Source organism: Macrobrachium rosenbergii, chromosome 9, assembly GCF_040412425.1.
Source record: "Macrobrachium rosenbergii isolate ZJJX-2024 chromosome 9, ASM4041242v1, whole genome shotgun sequence".
NCBI classification, from domain to species: domain Eukaryota; kingdom Metazoa; phylum Arthropoda; class Malacostraca; order Decapoda; family Palaemonidae; genus Macrobrachium; species Macrobrachium rosenbergii.
Genome location: NC_089749.1, coordinates 22,487,662 through 22,508,016, shown reverse-complemented (window position 1 = coordinate 22,508,016; position 20,355 = coordinate 22,487,662). Strand labels below are relative to the sequence as shown.

The 20,355-nt window shown below is 36.7% G+C and overlaps 2 protein-coding genes across 3 annotated transcripts in view; one reads left to right on the top strand and one right to left on the bottom strand.

The window, feature by feature from the left end:
- Window positions 1–20,355, bottom strand: part of Zip99C (Zinc transporter Zip99C) — a 154,080-nt gene that overhangs the window by 10,036 nt on the left and 123,689 nt on the right. The gene's annotated exons all lie outside the window — the stretch shown is intronic.
- The window catches only part of FipoQ (F-box/LRR-repeat protein FipoQ), a 161,355-nt gene continuing 152,957 nt past the window's right edge, over window positions 11,958–20,355 (top strand). Inside the window, exon 1 of the mRNA XM_067108643.1 lies at window positions 11,958–12,579. Within this exon, the coding sequence (XP_066964744.1) occupies window positions 12,550–12,579 (30 nt within the window). The 5' untranslated portion in view covers window positions 11,958–12,549. The remainder of the gene's footprint in view (window positions 12,580–20,355) is intronic.

Below are 20,355 nucleotides of genomic sequence, written 5' to 3'. Positions count from 1 at the left end.
ATATATATATATATATATATATATATATATATATATATATAAATATATATATATATATATATATATATATATATATATATATATATATATATTATTATATGGATTCTTTTGTCATCATTATCATGATTAGGTGAAAATAGCAGGGAACTTTTGACTGATTTCGACTTATTTGTTATTGATTTAGGATCGATACAGAGTGTGAGAAGTCACAACATATATATATTGAGTGTTCACAAAGGAGGTTATCTCATAATCAGGCCGGTGTAGGAGTCTTTATTTCTGGCTAAAAACACAATTCAGGGACACTGCTGATAAACAGGTGGGGTATGGTCTGTTTATCAGCAATGTCCCCTGAGAGTCTATTGTGATTTTTAGCCAAATTAGTTTTAAAGGACACCTACCTCGACACTGGCCTGAATAGGGATATGGAGCTCTAACGGTTGTGTATGTTCGTCAGTACTGTGCTTGTAGTATATATATTTGTGACTTCACACTCTGTATCAGTCCTTCGTCAATGGCTTGAAATAAAGTCGAAACCGGTCAGACCTACACCCTGTTTCTTATTTTTCACCTGTAATGTGTGATATATATATATATATATATATATATATATATATATATATATATATATATATATATATATATATATATATATATATATACATGCAAGCAAACATACAGTATGCAAAACACTTCTGCAAGTTTTCCCCCAAAATATAAAAGCCAGATGCATGCTATTCAGCCTCTGGGTTTATCAAACCATCGGATGCCGCCCTTTGTGAAGTGCCGCCCGGATGCTTTCAGAAAATCGTACAGCACAAAGCTCCGTTGTTTATGATCAGGCGTCGTTTACGATGCTTAAGGAGCCATTTTCACCGACTTAACCATTCTTTTAACAATAGTTCTTTTGTTCCTCAGTCGAGTTGTATTCTGTATAGGGTTCGCGATCTCTGGCTCCAACTTTAAACATTGATTGATGGATTACGGTTGCTTTAACTTGCGTCACAACCAACTTTGAACAACGCGCGCAAGTTAGGAAGGATATGAAACAGCAATAGTATAAAAAAACTGGGAATATAAAGGCAACATATTTCATCATCATCATCATTCTCTCTTAAAATGATAAAAGCCCTCGTTTTTTCTCAAGAATGTAATGTTGCGCCGACATAATATAATAGGTTTTGTCTTCCTTTTGCCTTAATTGAATTGAATGTCGCTACACAGTGGTGCAGAGATATTTACTAAATTATCATGATATTTTAGATATTAGAATGCATGTTTGAGCAGATGTACAGATTATGCAATCCAAGTTCCGAGAAAAATAAAAGCAACTAAAAAGTACAACGATATTTTACATGCCAAGGGCATTCTTATCTAATCTATGTGATAGAAGTAAAATAAAATAATTATAAAAACTTACTGGTGACATACTTATATCCCTTTACATCATACATTAAGGTGAATAAAACTCGAGGCCAAGACACGGTCTAAACAGATAGGCTATATGATAACGATAAAACTGATTCTAAAAATTATGTTAACAGGAGACTATAATAAGAAGTACTTATTGTAACATTGCCACATTATGCAATGCGTACTTGATAAAACAAAGAGAGAGAGAGAGAGAGAGAGAGAGAGAGAGAGCCTCTTTCAGTGAAAGAATGAAAGGCTATTACTCTGAGAAACACGGAATGTCTTGGCTTCCGCAGTTTCCCACCTGGGCAGAACCTGACAAAATTTAAAAAGGGAACACAAAAACTATTACATTGTGAGGGGCAGGAGTTGTTAAACAGCGCGTGCATGAAGTGGGGGGGGGGGAGGAAAGAGAAACAACTATAACTACAGTGGTTGCCAAACAGTACCTTCCTCTTCCTCACTGGTTTGTCATGACTGCAGACGCAGTACGCAGAGATACAAATCAACACATCACAATTTTCCAATACTCTAAACTCTAGCTTTCCCAAGATTTGCATTAAACATGCGCATACCCACAAACAAGAGGTTACACACACACACACACACACACACAAACACATATGCACACGCACAAGAGAAGTCACTCATGACATTAACAATAGTGAAGGTTGCCAATGCTGCCTTCTTGGCTTAAGATTTCAAATCGTAATTTAGGATGACAACACATGAAACCAGATACCTACGGAATTTATAAAAGTGACATTTTACTGCACAAACTTTGGCGCTAAATAAATAAAAAGCAAATTTATATGATACCTGTATTTAAATACATTACTCATATTACAACAACACACTATACATACATTAGCCTATGTGTGTGTGTGTGTATATATATTATATATATAGAAATATATATATATATATATATATATATATATATATATATATATATATATATATATATATATTGGTGTGTGTGTTTGTTTCAAGACCGGAGGGCATTACAACAGGCTACCTAATAGCCACTTCTAGGCCTGGCCGGAAGAAAACCAGGAAGAGAAAAAAGTGTGGAACACAGTCAAGACGGAAGCGATAATCCTTTCTTCCCGTTCCAAAAGCAAGGTTACAAGTCACAAACGGCAGAAACATGAAGAGGATTCCAAACCTTGGCAGCAAAATGAATGTAACGTCATTCATATTTAAAGTTTTATGTACATATTTGCAATAGCAACTACTGAATAATGAATGTATATTATGATATCGTAGTAAAAAATTCAAGCTACCAGTTGGTTAAAACAATGAATATTATTGTCCGCAAAACCCAACGTCACCCCCAACACAACATCCGATCAATTTTCAAGGAAACAAATAAACCTGAAATGCAGTTGACAATGGCACAGTAAATATCGCTAAGAATAACACCAAAGAGAAAGAAGTCCCTTCTCTTCTCAACCCGCGTTCTTTCCTAGGACTGTTCTGTGAGCCATTCGTCTGCAGCTAATGTAAAGAATGTACTCATGACTTGAGGCGATAACAGAAATATGGTGCTATATAAAAACTATTCATGCCTTACCCCAAGTTCTCTCTCTCTCTCTCTCTCTCTCTCAAGTGATATGTTCATATTTCTGACTACAAGAGGGACAACCAGAAATGATTCATATAATAATACAAGTCAATAATAAATCGGTAAGACACAAGAACTCTTTACAACACCCGCATTCGTTATGTTTACCATTATCCCAGAAATATCATGACACTGTGGAATGCGACAGAATCCCTGTTAGGAATGCTTGGTGTAACCACAAAACATTAAGTGGATTTTGATACTAATACTGCGGTTAGACATCGTAAGGAACATCCTCTTCCTCCTATTATTACCAACAAAATACAGTAACAATACTAATACGACCACTCTGTTGAATATGTAAAATCCTATGAGAGATAGAGAGAAACTATATAACATTGCAACCTCTCGGGGAGTAAGGGATCACCTTGTTGAGAGAGAGAGAGAGGGGGAGAAAACCCTGTAAATCAATTCAACTCCTCCGCATTCGAGGAATAACCTCATCCAGACCGAGCGAGAAGAAAGTATATTTTTCACCAATTAACAGACCTTTCTTCTAGGTCATTCAAGTAAAATAAATGTCGCATTACGAACTTAAATCCACAGCAATACTGGCGTCCACTGTATGAACATTCCATGTACTGTAAGTAACAGGAGCGTCTATCTATTTCAACGATGTGGAGTGCAATAAACACACGGTCTAGACATTGAAGAACCACAACCCACGGACTTGCTACGCTGACATGTCTTGAGATCTCTACTTTATTCTCTCTCTCTCTCTCTCTCTCAAGAAACGAATTCTTCACGCCTCGTCTTACCCAAGTCTCCTGTAAGATCAGCCAAATTCTCCTTTGAATAAAGAAGTGCAAAAATGAAAGAAGACGGAGATGCGAACATTACTTTATTGACGAAGTCAAATATCGAAAAAATATGGAGATGGAAAAGGTACAAAATGGTTTTCGAAGAAAATAAGTAAAACATTAAGAACCCCAAAACGATTAATGATTATTACGTAATAAAATAAGTAAGAAAGACTAAAATAAAAAAAAGACTACAAATAAGATTCAAGACGCAAGCATGGCAAGAATGAAAATAAGAGAAACAGGTCTAGAAAAAACAAAACGAATGAAAGGGAACAAGATACAAGAGATGATACAAAAGATAAAGGATTCGTCCAATATTCGTGTTTATTTCTTCAAAGGGACTTCTAAGCTCATGTGGTACGTACGCCCGTGCAGGCCAGAACGCGCGCGCGCGCACACACACGTGTACGCACGCACATTCACCAGGGAAATATATATTGGCGTTGTTTATGGGATGTGAATCACACTGCAACACGGCACCGGGTTTCCTGTTCTTCTTCGTTTACTTTTTTTTTATCTTTACCTGTGGCACCCTAGACAGGGTGCAATCTGACATACTATACTCACGGTGGAGAGAGAGAGAAATATATTTCACTCGAACATTATACTTTATATTTCATGGCCCGTAGAGGGGGTAGTGCCACCAGTGCACCTCACGGATTATACTGTAGGCATTACTAAAGGTTCTTTACAGCGTCCCTTCGACCCCTAGCTGCAACCCCTTTCATTCCTTTTACTGTACCTCCATTCGTATAATCTGTCTTCCACCTTGCCATTCACTCTATCCTAAAAATTATTTCCTAGTGCAACTGCGAGGTTTTCCTCCTGTACACCTTTCAAACCTACCTCCTCTCAATTTCCTTTCCAGCGCTGAATGACCTCATAGGTCCCAGTGCTTGGCCTTTGGCCTAAACTCTATATTCCATTTCATCTATATTCAATGTAAAATGTTTGGGAAGAAAGTGCTACATTTCGAAGCCTCGGGAGACAGGTCGGAGTAATCCTCGATGAAGCCACAACAGTATATTAACAAGAAAATGAAACCTATAAAAGAAAAAAAAAATAGAAGTAAGTTTGAACATTCTGGATATGAAGGACAATATCTTTCCCCCTGCCATCAAGCTTTGGAATTGTGTCCCCTGGTTTTTAAAGTTTTCCTTCTTTTAAGAATAACATCTGCCGCATCCATCACTTATTTGCCTTCCCGTCTCGTTGGCTTTCGCATTAAGCATTCCGAATATTTTTAAAAGTGGGTTCTTAAGCATACTTCAAATGTGGGTAAATGTTGACAGATAATTCTCTCGTGAAGTAAACAGGAATACAAACAAATCAAAAGCAAATGACAAACCATTATAAAAAGGAATTGCTCAAAATTCAATTTATATTGAACAACTACTGGCGGGTTCCTTTCCTCCTTAAATGCAGTGTTAAACAATAAGCAATTGCATATACTGTATATTAAATGAAAGCTAAACCTGAATGTCTGAAGTTTTGTTGAGAAAATGCTTCTAATAAAGTGTGGATGTTGAACACGCTGCAAAAAACGTGGAAGCTGCCGAGACGAATTATTTGAGCAGTTATGTGGAGTAGTTAAAGAGCTGAAAGCCTGGGAAACATACGAAGATGGAGTAAAAGATAATTCTTCAAAATAAAAAGATGGATCATAATGTTTTTTCACTAAATTGGGTCACGAAGAGAGAATGGAGGACGACACAAAAGAAACTCGGAAACACACACACATATGTATATATATAATGTGTGTGTGTGTATTACTTTTCTCAGACAAAGGTTGGTGACGAGAAAACTGACAGCAGTTACTGCCACATTCATCTTTTAACTTCTGAGTCAAGAATGAAGCCCTATGCAGAAAACACTCCAGTTATTATCCATTTCAAGACATGATTAATACTGTACACTCTCCAGATATAAAGGTCCTTTCTCTCTAAGATATTCAAAAATATTGTATTAAGAACTGGTCTTTTAGGTTTACACTAAATGGAAAAACAAGTGTTTTGTTCCAACGAAAAATCTGTTTCAAATTGAAAGTCAGGCTGACCCTCTAGAACAGATGTCACTCTTAATACCGACTTCCAGACCAGTTCGACTCTGCCTTAAAAGTGTCTTAGGCCAAGAGGGGCGCGTCGGTCTCTGCTCTTCGCAGAAACTATGTGACCATCTTCAAAGTTCTAAATATCGATATTCTTAGTCTACTTGTGAGATCCTCAAGTCAAAGACTTCAAGTGTGAAGGTCCGTAATGTCTTTATTTCTTCTTTTTATTTTTCCAGAAAGAGCCTGGCTATATGTGGACATGAATTTACGTATTTATAAAGCCTTTTACTGGTGTACAGACCGACAAGGGATGGCAGGCTAAAAGTGTATTACTGAAATGAAGCGGTCTAGTGATGACACCAAATAAATTTAGTTTAACAGAACAGAATATAGAATTTAGTCCAAAAGCCAAGTGCTGGGATCTCTGCGGTCATTCAGCGCTGACACGGAAATTGACAGTAACAAGGTTTGACAGGTGCAACAGAAGAAATCTCGCAGTTACACTATGAATCAATTGCTAGGAGAGGGTGGAAAGTCAGATGGAAGAAAAAGAATATGAACGGAGGTACAGTACAAGGAATGAAAGAGGTTGCAGTAAGGGCCGAAGGAACGCTGCAAAGCACTCTTAAGTAACGCCTACAGTGCACCGCATGAGGTGCAATGACGGTCGGGGGTCTCGGGTGATTAGGGCTTTGGAGTAGATTTTCCAAAGCGGAAAACTCTTTCAAGCAGCATCGCTAATTGCAATTAGAGTTAAACATCCTGTGGCACCTTTACGATCAATAAAAGCAAATTGTAGTTGGTAGTTTTCGTTGGCCCTTGCTCTTAAGAATAACTGCAATTGACCGACGCCCTTCTCTCTCTCTCTCTCTCTCTCTCTCTCTCTCTCTCTCTCTCTCTCTCTCTCTCTCACACACACACATCCATACACATACATGTATTCTTTTTATTTATTTTTATTTTTCGTTTACGTATGTATGTGTATACATATATACAATATATATATAATATATATATACGCAAAGCTAATTACAAAATAATGTATTAATTAAAAATGTCGCAGAAATTAAAAATATGCAGAAATAATGCCTTATAGTTAACTGACAAGAGAGTACAACATCGTTGCATTTTCAATCCTTTCACCATTTAAAGAGACAATTAACAGAAAGACCTCCGATAAATCTAAATGTAAATCACCACTTCAATTACACATTTGATCATCCACTTGTCTGAAAACACACCACCTGAAATTCCACAGCATTTCATCACAAATTTCGATGCAAATTAACCATTCTTGAGGGAGGGTAACGTCACTTAATGATCATAAATCGCCGAGACAGTGAAATAAAATTCATTTAATTGTCTCTAGAATGAAGAGCCAATCTCCGAAAACAGATGTAACAATTTCTTGGCTGCATGCAAAAGATTAAGTACACCCCTCCTTGCCTTCGTTTCTTCGACTTGCATAAGGTAATTATGCAATGAATTTTTATTTGATGGCGTGGTAACCATTCACAAATCGTTTTCGATAACGTAATTTTTTTTATTAAAAACAATTTAGCTGGATTTTTATTTGTCAAAGGTGGAGGGCAGAGGAGGAGATTGGTGCAAGCTGCAATAAGTCAGAACTACGCTCGAAGCTACCAGAGAGAGAGAGAGAGAGAGAGAGAGAGAGAGAGAGAGAGAGAGAGAGAGAGAGAGAGAAATTTGAAAATTAAGGTACTGTAGTTGTACATCAGCTGAAATTCAGCAATTCTAGACGTCGATATATCTGAATGATCACTTATTTCCATTAAACAAAGACGACAATATCACATAAGTATGTAAGGCAAAAGGATGACAGCTTCCACGCAGTGGACGAGTTTCATTTGGTCAGCAATGCTCGTCTCGGTCTCAGATTCATACCATAAAAAAATACTACATAATGATACTATTGAGCCACAGCCTCTAAGATCTCAACTGTATAAACACAAATATTTACAATGATTAAAGTAACAGAAGGTGTCTGTTTCATGAAATACGGTGAAAGAAAAGCCTATAATGCGCAAGATAAGCAAACCATTGTTGCAACTACGATAATCTATTGATGGCAAAATGTGTTAAAACGATTCAGAGACCAACTTAACCTGTAAGAGGTGAATATCTGTCTGCCTGCCTCCAATAAATAAAAAAAAAAAAAGAGGAGTGAGTCAGGAAGTGCAGTGTGGATACACAACACTAACAAAAAAACACAAGATTTAACAATAAATAAACGACCGTGAAATCCAGGTTAATGCTGAGGAACGCTGTGTCACCAGAATGGTGCGCACTCAAAGAAAGAATAATCCAAAACAAAGAATTACTTTGAAATGTCATGAAGCTCTGAGTATTCTCTCTCTCTCTCTCTCTCTCTCTCTCTCTCTCTCTCTCTAAGCCTAAAGTGAAAAGAAAATGAACATAATCACATATACGACAATTCATGTACACATATATGGCCATGAACGCCCTTTAATAGTATAACAGCAAGCCACCTAGGCTTACATAATAATACTTATATGTTAACCATATTTCTTCTTATATTTTTACCATACTTTTTACTCATTTTGTACCATATTTATTACTTATAGTTTTACCATACTTCTTACATATATTTGTACCATACTTCTTAATTATTGTTTTACCAAACTTCTGACATATATTTTTACTATACTTATTTATAGTTTTGCCATATTTTTTACTCTACTTCTTACTTATAGTTTTACCTTACTTCCTACTTACATTTTTGCCATACCTCCTACTTATATTTTTACCATACTACTTACTTATATTTTTACCATACTTCTTACTGATATTTTCACTATACTTCTTACTTATACTTTTACCATACTTCTTACTCATATTTTTACCATACTACTTACTTATATTTTTACCATACTTCTTACTTATATTTTTACCATACTTTTTACTAATTTTTGTACCATATTTCTTACCTTATATTTTTACCTTACTTCTCAATGATATTTTTACCATACATCTTACTGATATTTTTACCATACTTCTTACTGATATTTTTACCATACTTCTTACTTATATTTTTACCATACTTCTTACTTATATTTTTACCACATTTCATACTTATATTCTTACCAAAAATTCCCGTCACATTCAGCAATCGGTTTTCAAGCTAATTGAAAAACTGAAAGTAAAACAGTCTCAATACATTACATTTCTCTTTGGTGATTATCATCACACAACATACCCCTACATAACTCTACATAGCAAAGGACAGGTCAGCGTTAATAAATTAGATTCTCAGCGGCGATTCACTTAATAAAACCTAAAACAACCAATCATAGGGTTACCGTATAAGAAAAAGAAGGGGGGTAGATTTCAAGAATAACTGCACTGAAACTTGCAACACCCACTAAAAGTCTGGGTCACAATGAAACCCGATTTACAGATTTCCAAACTGCTTGCACCTTGAAAAACGCAACGACAAACATTACGACAAGGAGTTGAGTGACTCCTTGTCAGAATCGCAGTTCATTTATGAAAGAATCCTCCTTCTTCACTGAAATTTAAGCAGATAAACCCGTGAAAGTCCTTTCCCACGCTGATTCTCGGGTCAAATTGGTCTATATTTTTGGATGCTAGCCACTTAAATTATTCTAATAGGAGAGACAGACTCCTTCAAGCATAACCTGGGCAGTCATTCTGGGAAGAGATGAAAACGCCTCGAACTCTGCTGACAGATGTGTACCCAACATACCACATGGCATATAATGAGAGCGTAATTTTAATACTTGTTAGTTATGCATATCGATGCAACACTTAACAGCCTTGCCAAGGAATCCCATCCATTCTGCTTACCAAAGCAAATCTCCGTGCGAAATGGCTGAACAATTTTTGATGCCACTTGTGACACTAAGTATATATATTCTTCAAGTGAAAGTATTTAATAAACACAAAATTACAGGCTCTACAGCGGAACATCGCCACTGTTGAAACATGCGGGGTATTAAAGTATCAGTAAAAGGATCCTTACTTGTAAAAACAGATTCTCTCTCTTTGTGGATGTCACTGACATGCATACACAAACTACTTTGTACACATAAACCCATCCCATAAATATCCCCGAGAGAGGAGAGAGAGAGAGAGAGAGAGAGAGAGAGAGAGAGAGAGAGAGAGAGAGAGAGAGAGAGAGAGAGAGAGAGAGAGAGGGCAACAACAATGCAAAAACGCGCATACAAGTAAATGAATTCTGCCACATGGGACCCACTTCAAAGATAAAACCACCATCAACTCTACAAAGGAATAGCTGTGGTCGTCATCTCACAATAGAATGTGACATATAGAGTACCATCACTCTGGCGATGGGCGTTCGACCGAGACAGGAGGATGAGAAAAGGAAAAAAATAAATATGCAAAAATCAAGATGGAGCTTATTCTATCTTGGATGGTACACGCGTCCCGAGAATCCTAAAAAATGAAATAAAATTTCCAGTTCAAACTGAATTTGCTGTTTGATTTCTTCTTAAGTAATCCTACGGTAATATTAACAACTTCAATTTTGCAAGAATATAAGTTAAACATCCACTCAAATACACAACTCCCAATTTTAGAAAACCAGATGTTTTCTCTATCATGTTACCTGCCGCTGCTTAAGAAGCAGGTGTGTCAAACTTCAAGAGAGGAAGTAATTTAACCCCTCCCCCGACTAATATAATTTACAACATTTCAAACAAGGGTTCTAATATATAAACTAAAAGCTATGTCATTCTACTATCGCTCAAAAAATATTTAATTCTCTTAAGCAAAAGGAACTTTACACTAAAACTGACAAACAAGTTGGTTAGCTTCCAGATTCTTCCCTCTATTCCTCTATTTTTCTACACAAATGGGATGAATAGAGATTTTGAGTTGTCCATCTCTTGACCTTTCAATAAAAAAAAAGGCAATGGTATATCTTATAAGGAAACCTTCCTAAAAAGAAAAACTTCAAAGACCTCTGACCTTTAAATATTTCCAACCAATATTAGGAATGGAATGGAATATATTTAGGCCAAAGGCCATGCGCTGTGACCTACGAGGTCATTCAGCGCTGAAAAGGAAATTGAGAGTAAAAAGCTTTTAAATGTGTAACAGGAGGATAACCTCACAGTTGCACTATAAAGCAATTGTTAGAACTGGGAGGAAAGTAAGTTGGAAGAGAGACTATGAAAGGAAGTACAGTGCAAGGAATGAAAGGGGTTGCAGCTAGGGACCGAAGGGACGCTGTAGAAAATCTTAAGTAATGCCTACAGTCTCTATCCACATTAGATCCAAGAAAATTTTCGCATCTATGACTCTTTCATTAAACCGACCTGTGAAAAATTCAAGTCAATCCGAGATATGAGAAATTTTAGAGGGCCTTAACATTCACTTACAAAACCAAAAATATTAAAACTGACATTTGACATTATTCTGAACAAGTAAAAAATTGCCACTTGCAACTTCCAAAATGAAAATTAAATTGAGAGGGTCCAGTGACTTTAATGGTTCTATCCAGCATAAGATGCCGAAAAGCTGACGGTAGCAGATTCAATAACTCTAGATTTTAAAAAACAAATGTAATCTGATCTAATCAGCCTTTTCTCATATATTATATTTTGAAGCTTTTTCTTACTTCTACTGTCTAAATGACTTTTAGTCGTTCTTTTTATTCTTTGATATTCATAGTTTTAATAATACACACACACACACACACACACATACACACAATAATAATAACACTGTGCCCCTTGATGGCAAACCTAAAAAAATATTTTCCTATGTAGTCAGCAATATCGAAATCCTCAAAACAATTTTTGCATTTCATTTTCCACTGATGATACCTAAAATTATTAAACAAAACAACTAACTACCTTCATTATCCTTATCCAAGCGGCTAATCTTTGTGATTCACACCAATGCACTCCCGAGCATCGCCAACAGCCTAATTCCCGGAGGTCAGGGAGCATAAGGCCGAACAAAACCCCCAGGTGACAAAGAGAAGAGATGCCTCTCTAATCCTCCGTGGCCCACCCCCTGACTAAAGAAGGCTGATGACACTCACTGAGCATCAGGCACCCTTCCCCCCTCCCTCCCACTCCCCAACGACCCATCACCCTCACACCCTCCTCCTCCACTTCCCCCGACGGGGGTGAGGTCCAACAAAGTATTAAGAAGCACAGAGAGATCTCTTCCCCTCCTCGTGGGCTTTCGATCTCTCTCTCTCTCACTTCACTTGGACAGGGGGCGGCCAGATGCCATGGGGGTATATCCTTCACAGCTTTTTGATACCACCTAATATCGCTAGGCGTGCGCCCTTCCGCTGGATGTAGCCAGGACACATAACTAGGATGTTCCAGTAGATTGTGATAAGTGTTGATATACTTCACAGGAAAATAAAAGTATAAGTTGATGCAAATACTAAAATGACAATTTCTGTAGTGCTAAGTGCCTGTTAATAAAGTAAGTGTAGTGTTTTTATCAAGTAAAACTAGTGCTTTGTTCAGAAGTAGCGACCCAAAACTAGCAGGCACTTGTAAGAAGCAGCGGAAGAAGAAGAAGAGAGTGACAGTGTTGGTTAGCAATTAGTGACCTTAGAACTAGCAAATTACTAGTAGTGTAGAAAGGGATCAGCCCATCTCGGCAAAATGGGCAAACAAACCTACGTAGGATCCGGCGTAAGTATACCCTACGTCTTTCATCACGTTTCAGTTCTGTCAAATTAACACCCTAAAATTAAAGGCCTAACTTTAAGTAATCTACAAGAAGAAAACGGGAAGCGAACCAAACGCGAACAGTGGTGTTCACATAAGGTAAGTTTTCCGGGACAATGTCCCAATGAGTTCTATTTTCCAATGGTACAAAACATTCTCAGTGTATATCAAAGTGAAAGCCATCTCGGCACATGCATTATTCACGTAATGAAACCTGAATTTGTTAATATTGTTTCTATCATTAATGGAAAGCCAAACTTCCCTCTATTAAATTGCTTGGGACGCTTCCTCTCACAATTACGAAATGCGGAAGAGGAGTTAGAAAATTAATTTGAAGAGGAGAGTAACATAGCATCTACTAAATATATAAATTAGCTTACACACATCTTACTAGTGGTTCAACCTGGTTCGAGTCCCAGGCAACCACAGCTTAGTAGTTTGTCAACTGTAGTCATCACACGTAATGGGCAAGAGTCTAGCAACTTCACCCTCCAAAAAAAAAAAAAAATAAACAAATACTAAAAATACTGCACAAACGAAAGTTGAGACATCATTTGGAATTAAAACCCCAACTCCCCAAAAAAAGAAAAAAAATTCATGTAGGTTTTGTACTGAATATTATATTCTAAACAAATCCAGCTTCAGTTGTAGCTCTTCCTTTACCAGACTAAATATCTTGGCTAAATGGAAAAAAAAAACAATAATGAAGGTTTTGTGCCTCGGTCTTGACACACGCGAGATGACCATTTAGGAGTCTTGTCCAGTGAATTAAATAATACCGCTTTCCTTTTCATCACACACGTAAGTTTTTCAGTATTTTAGTTTTTCTCTTTCTTCCACCCTCAGCCAGTCTTTTTGAGATAAAGTTGCTAGCCCCCTGCTATTCGCTACACTATGTACGACCTACCATGGTCGACTAACTACCTGGTACTTAGTTCACCGTTTACGTCAACACGGGCACACGGATTTATTTATTCATTTATTTATTTTTTTTTTAGTGAAGAGCTACAGTCGTGTGGAAGCGATCATGGGTTTCGTCAGTTAGGTGGGTTAGCTAACCGCTGACCCACGTGGACCATTTTACACGAGCGCACGCGCAGTAGGGCATGCCTTCCAACTCTCTCTCCCTGTGTGTGTGTGTGTGTGTGTGTGTGTGTGTGAAACAAAGCACACACAGCAGAGTCAGAAGCATAAAACAATAATGCCCGTGAAAGAAGTCGAGGATGTGCCTGCAAAAGCTGATTTGACTCGACGATTAAACGGAGCCACATTACATTAGCGGTCGTTTCTTTAAATGGAGCACAGTGGGTCTGAACATGTTCCTGGAAGTGGATGACGCTATCAAGGGACACGAAGACAAACGATTTAAACAAAAAAATAGAGAAATCGAAGAAAACAAGGCAGCAAGCCCAATTCAATTTCCTAATTCAATGGTTTTAATAGATGCAATAGAAAAACACAGCTATATGGAAAGCTGACCACATAACATTGAATCGCTTTTTATACTTAACAGACATCAAGAGATATACAGACAAGATCCACAGATATACAGTCGGATGTGGCTGACATTTCCGTACAAAAATTTCAAGGCGAATAAAAACAAAAATACATAAACTCGTACCACTGAATACATGTAAATTACTGTATTATTATTATTATTATTATTATTATTATTATTATTATTATTATTATTATTATTATATAAATTGTGAAGAGAAAAACTAAATAAAAGCCTCAAATATTTGGCGAAACAAATCGGCGACACTGAGGGAAAAAAAAAAATGTAAAGAGTCTCGGCCCAGCCAGCATGCCACGTTCGCAGCTGTTTTAGGTGAAAAATGCCAATACTAGAGAGGAGAACGACGAACGATATGGCAAGGGAATGAAGAGACCTCCCTGAAGAAACCCAAGGTCACCGCTGGGGCAGCAGAGAAGAATTTTGATCGGTAATGGGTAAAAAAAGTTTACTACTACTACAATTGTTATTGTAACATAAAAAAAATTTGGACGCTTTAAAACCGCACGTATAGTCTATACCAAGAATATTATTATTATTATTATTATTATTATTATTATTATTATTATTATTATTATTATTATTCAGAAGATGAACTCTATTCATAAGGAACAAGCCCACAGGGGCCACTGACTCGAAGTTCAAGCTTCCATAGAATACAGTGTTCACTTGAAAAGAAGTAACAGAAGTTATTAGGAAATATAGAAAGAAGAGATTGTGGTATTAGAATAAAATAAATATGTGTATAAAACCCATGAGTGAATTATTACACATGTTATGAATAAAATTAAAACTATACACAATGTGCAAAAACCCCATATGGAAACAGCCAGTGAATAAAACCCCTCTTTATGTACGACAGAAACTTCATTAAAATACCAACTGACGACGATGTACGGATTTTGAAGGCAAGAAAGGCACGCCAAGGACGCTTGCCATGCGCTTTCAATGCGTCATTAGGTCTAGGGACGTGTCATTGAAATTCCCCCAGTACAATTGGCCGTATGACCTTGCATTGTCTATCACATGTGGCAGCGGGCTAAACGTCATGCTTGATAAGACGCACGTTACAGTTCTACAGTGCACCGACAAGTGTGATACGAAGAGGAATGTGTAAGTATGGGGTGTGTATATAAAAAGTTGTAACACAGAATAGAGTAGAATATAGAATTTAGGCCGAAGGCCAAGCGCTGGGACCTGTGAGGTCATTCATCTCTGAAATGGAAACTGACAGTAAAAAGATTGGAAAAGTGCAACAGGAGGAAGACCTCGCACTTGCACTATGAAATAGTTGTTAGGAAAGGCTGGAAAGTAAGATGGAAGAAAGAATATGAACGGAGGTACAATAAAAGGAATGAAAGGGATTGCAGCTAAGGAGCGAAGGGACGCTGCAAAGAGTATTAAATAATGCCTATAGTGCACCGCAAGAGGTGCACTGACGGCACTAACCTCCTACGGATATAAAAAGTCTAGTCACTTGCTAAGAAAGTATTCAAAGGGGGAAACTCCTACTGAAACTCCTACTAAAAGTTTATAAATAGGAGGAACTGTAAGAGAAGAGAGGTATAATAAATACAGTTGAAAATAACAGATGCAACGATCGACATGCCAAATAAACTGCCTATGGGATAAGCCGATCTCAGAAACACCACTGTTAGCATTAGAACTGGCCATCACAATATACAGAATGCAAGTTCAAGATTTTTCTTAAGCTCGCAAAACTGTAATTTAAACTTATTCCTTCACTGTGTAATTCATTTATTCAAAATCCCCATGAAGAGGTCCAAATAATATATGCCTAACGACTCTATTTGGCACAAACAGTAAGGATTAATATACAAGAAATGATTAAATAACGGCCATGTACCTTCCAGAAGTGTTTTAAAATAATTACAAAATCCACGGGAGTAGCACTCCACATTCAACTAACATGACTAACCATCACAATGATTATTCTCAAAACTATATACAGTAGTTCTGAAACTAAAAAAAAAATGTCACTGAGGACAAAGCATGAAAGTCTAACTGGGTGACTTGGGCATAAAATACTTCTAAATAACTAAGCAATCCTAATTAACTCGAATTTACGTTTTATCAACGAAGGAATCAGTCAATGTCCCCGGCAGTTGTTCTAGGTTTGTATACCCACAAGGCGTGAGCGGTGAATAATGAATGATTTAAATGAAAATACTTAAATATACCTTATTTCTCATCTAATTCCATTCCACGGTAGATTCTTTCACTTACCTATGTTTGCAGTATAATACGACACAATCTACACGCACACATTATATGTATATATAATGTATATTATGCATAATTCATAAATATATATTTATATATATCTCCGATTTACCATTTTATTACCAGGACACCAACTCTACAAAGAACAAAAATTCACATAAAAATCAACTTCAAAGACACTACTTCTTCATGCTTACATTACAATTAGAAACCAACCTGTCAGGCAGCGAGCAGTTGGGTACCAGATAGTTTCAAAGCTTACGTCTTAATGCCTCAGAGCATTATAAAAATTGCTTTTAAATATTTAAAGCAAAAACACCCTAAGCAGTCGACTAACTCCTGGGGTACCTAACCGCAGTAGTTCGACAGTTGTAGGTCACAGGTTAGAAAAGGTAACGAAAAATGAAAAATAACAGAAGTTTGACCAATATTTGGTAATTCTATCGCCAAGGTAATTCTATTGCTATTCATGAAGTACTCTCTCTCTCTCTCTCTCTCTCTCTCTCTCTCTCTCTTTTCTTCCCACCAACTCTCACGAAAGTGACGCGCAGTTTCGCAACCCATCAAGAATTAAGATAAACATGATACGACAGTAATTAAGGTGGTCTATTCATAAACCTTTGTATGACGTTGGCGCATGACATCAACCGCAGGATTTAATGGACACAAATTCCATTCCCAAATAAAGGCATGGATGTCTCATGTCTTAAATAAGGACGACGAAAGCACGCAGTACCATGCAGTCACAGAGTCATTAATAGGAGAGGGGGACCATTCTAAATAGCTCACTATATTATACTTGGGCGGCAGCTCGTAAGGCATTTCAAGATACCGTACTCAATGAAACTTTTCATACATACGAAAGTCATTATTACATACTTAATTAAGCCTTATCAATTCCTTTTCTTTACCAGTTACAATTACCTGATAATCTATAAACATTCAAAAAAGACCATTAACAATTATAATCCAAACAGATACCTATGACCAAAAGGAAATTATTTTAAACCCAAAAGATAACATTGAGAATTAAAAAGAGACTTAGACTGGCTAGTATTTAATTTTACTGTCTTCTAACATCAAAACACTTGTAAATTTTATTTTCTTCTAGCATCAAAAGTTGTAATTTTATTTCCTTCTAAAATAAAAAAAATTATCTTATTTTCTTCCAAAATAAAAAAAACATTTAATATTATTTTCTTCTAAAATAAAAAAAAATTACATTTTATTGTCTTTAAATTTTTTCATCTTTTAACACCAATAAAAGTTTAAATTTTACTTTCTTCTAACAGCCAAAAAGTTTTAAATTTTATTTTCTTCTAACATCAAAACTGGGATATTAGTCTCTGTGCAACAATTAAGGTCTGCAAGGCCTGCCTTGCAATGACCCATTGTAGTGACTTGAAGTGGCTGTCGACAAGGAATTTCTTGGCTATTAGCTACAATTAGGAGATTCTCTCTCTCTCTCTCTCTCTCTCTCTCTCTCTCTCTCAAGGCCAAAGAACTTGCAAATCACTGTGAAAGCCTGAACGCCAGATCCTCATTTCCTTCATTCCTATAAACTTCACACTTTTAAGAGGCGTGGCAATCATTTAATGAAGGGACAACGACCCATTTTGCATTCATTGTCCGTTTTTCGGAAGATTTCCGTAATATAAAATGTCGATATTTATCCTCATGAAGAGAACCGCTTTACGAAAACTCTTCCTCACCACCAATTATCCTCCTCAGCGTGTTTAACTGAATAAACAAGCCGCCTACTCCACATAACGAGAGAGAGAGAGAGAGAGAGAAAGGTAAATTTGCCGAAGTGTTAGTAATATAATGTTTGACATTCAGGCCAGCGGATCCGTTGGAGAGGCCATTACTGTACACTGAAACGCTCTAATGGCCAGGAGAATTACGAAACCTTTCCGAACTTTAATAATCAAACTTGAATTCAGCACGGAAGATTTAAATAACTGTATTTATATTCCCGCATATACACACACCCTACCATACATACACTAAGACACACACACACACACACACACATTATATATATATATATATATATATATATATATATATATATATATATATATATATATATATATATAATTATATTTATTAATATATATAAATATAAATATATACACTATAATGTAAAGGGAAAGGGAGCAAAATCTGAATGAATGAAACAAAAATAAATCTGGCGAACATTTACCAAAAATACTTTCAACCAACATTGCAGTACCCCACTCACTGATATATCAAAACAGATAGGCAATATTACTGTTGACATCAATAACTACATTCATTAAGTTCTTTTGCAACATTTATCCGATGTCAAGGTAACATTCAGACTTCAATAAACAATTTCTGTTGCGGATTCCACTGGACCACCGTGGTATTGAGCAAGCGGTCAAATATAAGACTGTCATTTATACCTTATTTAAATGCACATGTAGACACGCGTGCTTGCGCGCGTCTATACTTGTATTTAGCAAAATCTAGTTGCTCAGACTTGTTGTAGACTTTAAACAGACATGGTGGGAATTAAAGATGGATCAACCATACATAGGCTTAGGCATATAAAACATTCACACAAACGGTAAAATGTCGAATGTACGAGTATATGTTACTCGACTTCATCATAGTCTAAAAATAGACTAAAAATTTAAAAAGATTAATTTATTAAATATCAAGAAGTCGGAATCACATTGAAAATAAGTAACGTGTTAAACTAACGAGATGTAATGAAACAAAGACCATGTCAAGAAGAACAAAAACAATTTCAAAAGGAAAAAAGAAACCTGTTAACATGAAAAAGAACGAATTCGAGGGAAAAGCAGATGCACGGTAAAGTACAACGCACGAACTTATTCTAATGAATTGAGTCACAATGAAGCCTCGTTCTGCTGGCTTGCCAATGTCTACATGCGTTGGCGCATCCGTGTCACGGCTCAAATTCTTCGCCCGGGGCATTTATCTCTTCAGATCTCTTATATCCAAGCATTCTGAGGGCATGTCTTGGAATTGGTGGTTTTCCTCATTCTTGAAACCACAACGGATATCTGCTGCTTATTCATTTCATTGTTAACGTCCCAACCTTGGACTTTTTTTTTCATTCTTGTTCCTGTTAGATATTTTATTATACTTACTTTTCCACTTCATCTCGCCAAATTTTATTCGTAAACTACTCCACTCGTCTGCTTTTTAATGCTTTCTTTATTTCACATTTCTCTACCTCGTTCGCTAAGTTTTTTTTTTTTATTTTTATTTTATTTTTTTTTTTTTGCCCTCTGCACCTCTTCGCATCACAATTCGTGAAAACGGTGTCTTTTCGGCCTATTAAACAAAATGCAGCTACAGCAACTTTCCCAGTCGGAATTTTTTTAAGGGTCTAAGTCGTGTACACTCGATAACAGAAGCGCAGTTACATTCGTTTCATTAAACCGATCCCGAGCTTTGATTCGAACCTTTGGCGCAATACACAGTCTCTAAACCACGTTGTTGAAAGGGCTTTCATTCCATGTTTTCTTTAACTAATCTGGTCTCCTGAACTGATAGGTGAAGTGACAATGATTTCGCGTTTTCTTTGGGACAATCAGACTACAAATCTGTCAGCACTTATCTCTTCCTGAATAATTTGTAAATGGATAACTGGGCCACTGATCTATACAGTTCCAACAAGGTATGCACAAGCGTCTGAGAAAGATCACGCCAGTCATTCTCACTGCATCAGGTCAGTCGAACACTAATCAAGCATATCTGTAATTTCAGCTTTCTATACAGTCAGTGCGTGCAGCCTGCCAATCATTTTTCTATTCTGTGTACAGAGCTTTCTGTGAAGAGGATGCTTTACGTTCCCAGGCAGTTGGTCTACATAATTAGTCAATCCAGCAGCTATTCACGCATACCTCAGTCCCAGCATGTAACCGGTTACACCGATAAGATCTTCTGAGCTCTCTCGCTCCCTTGTTTACATAACTGCCAGC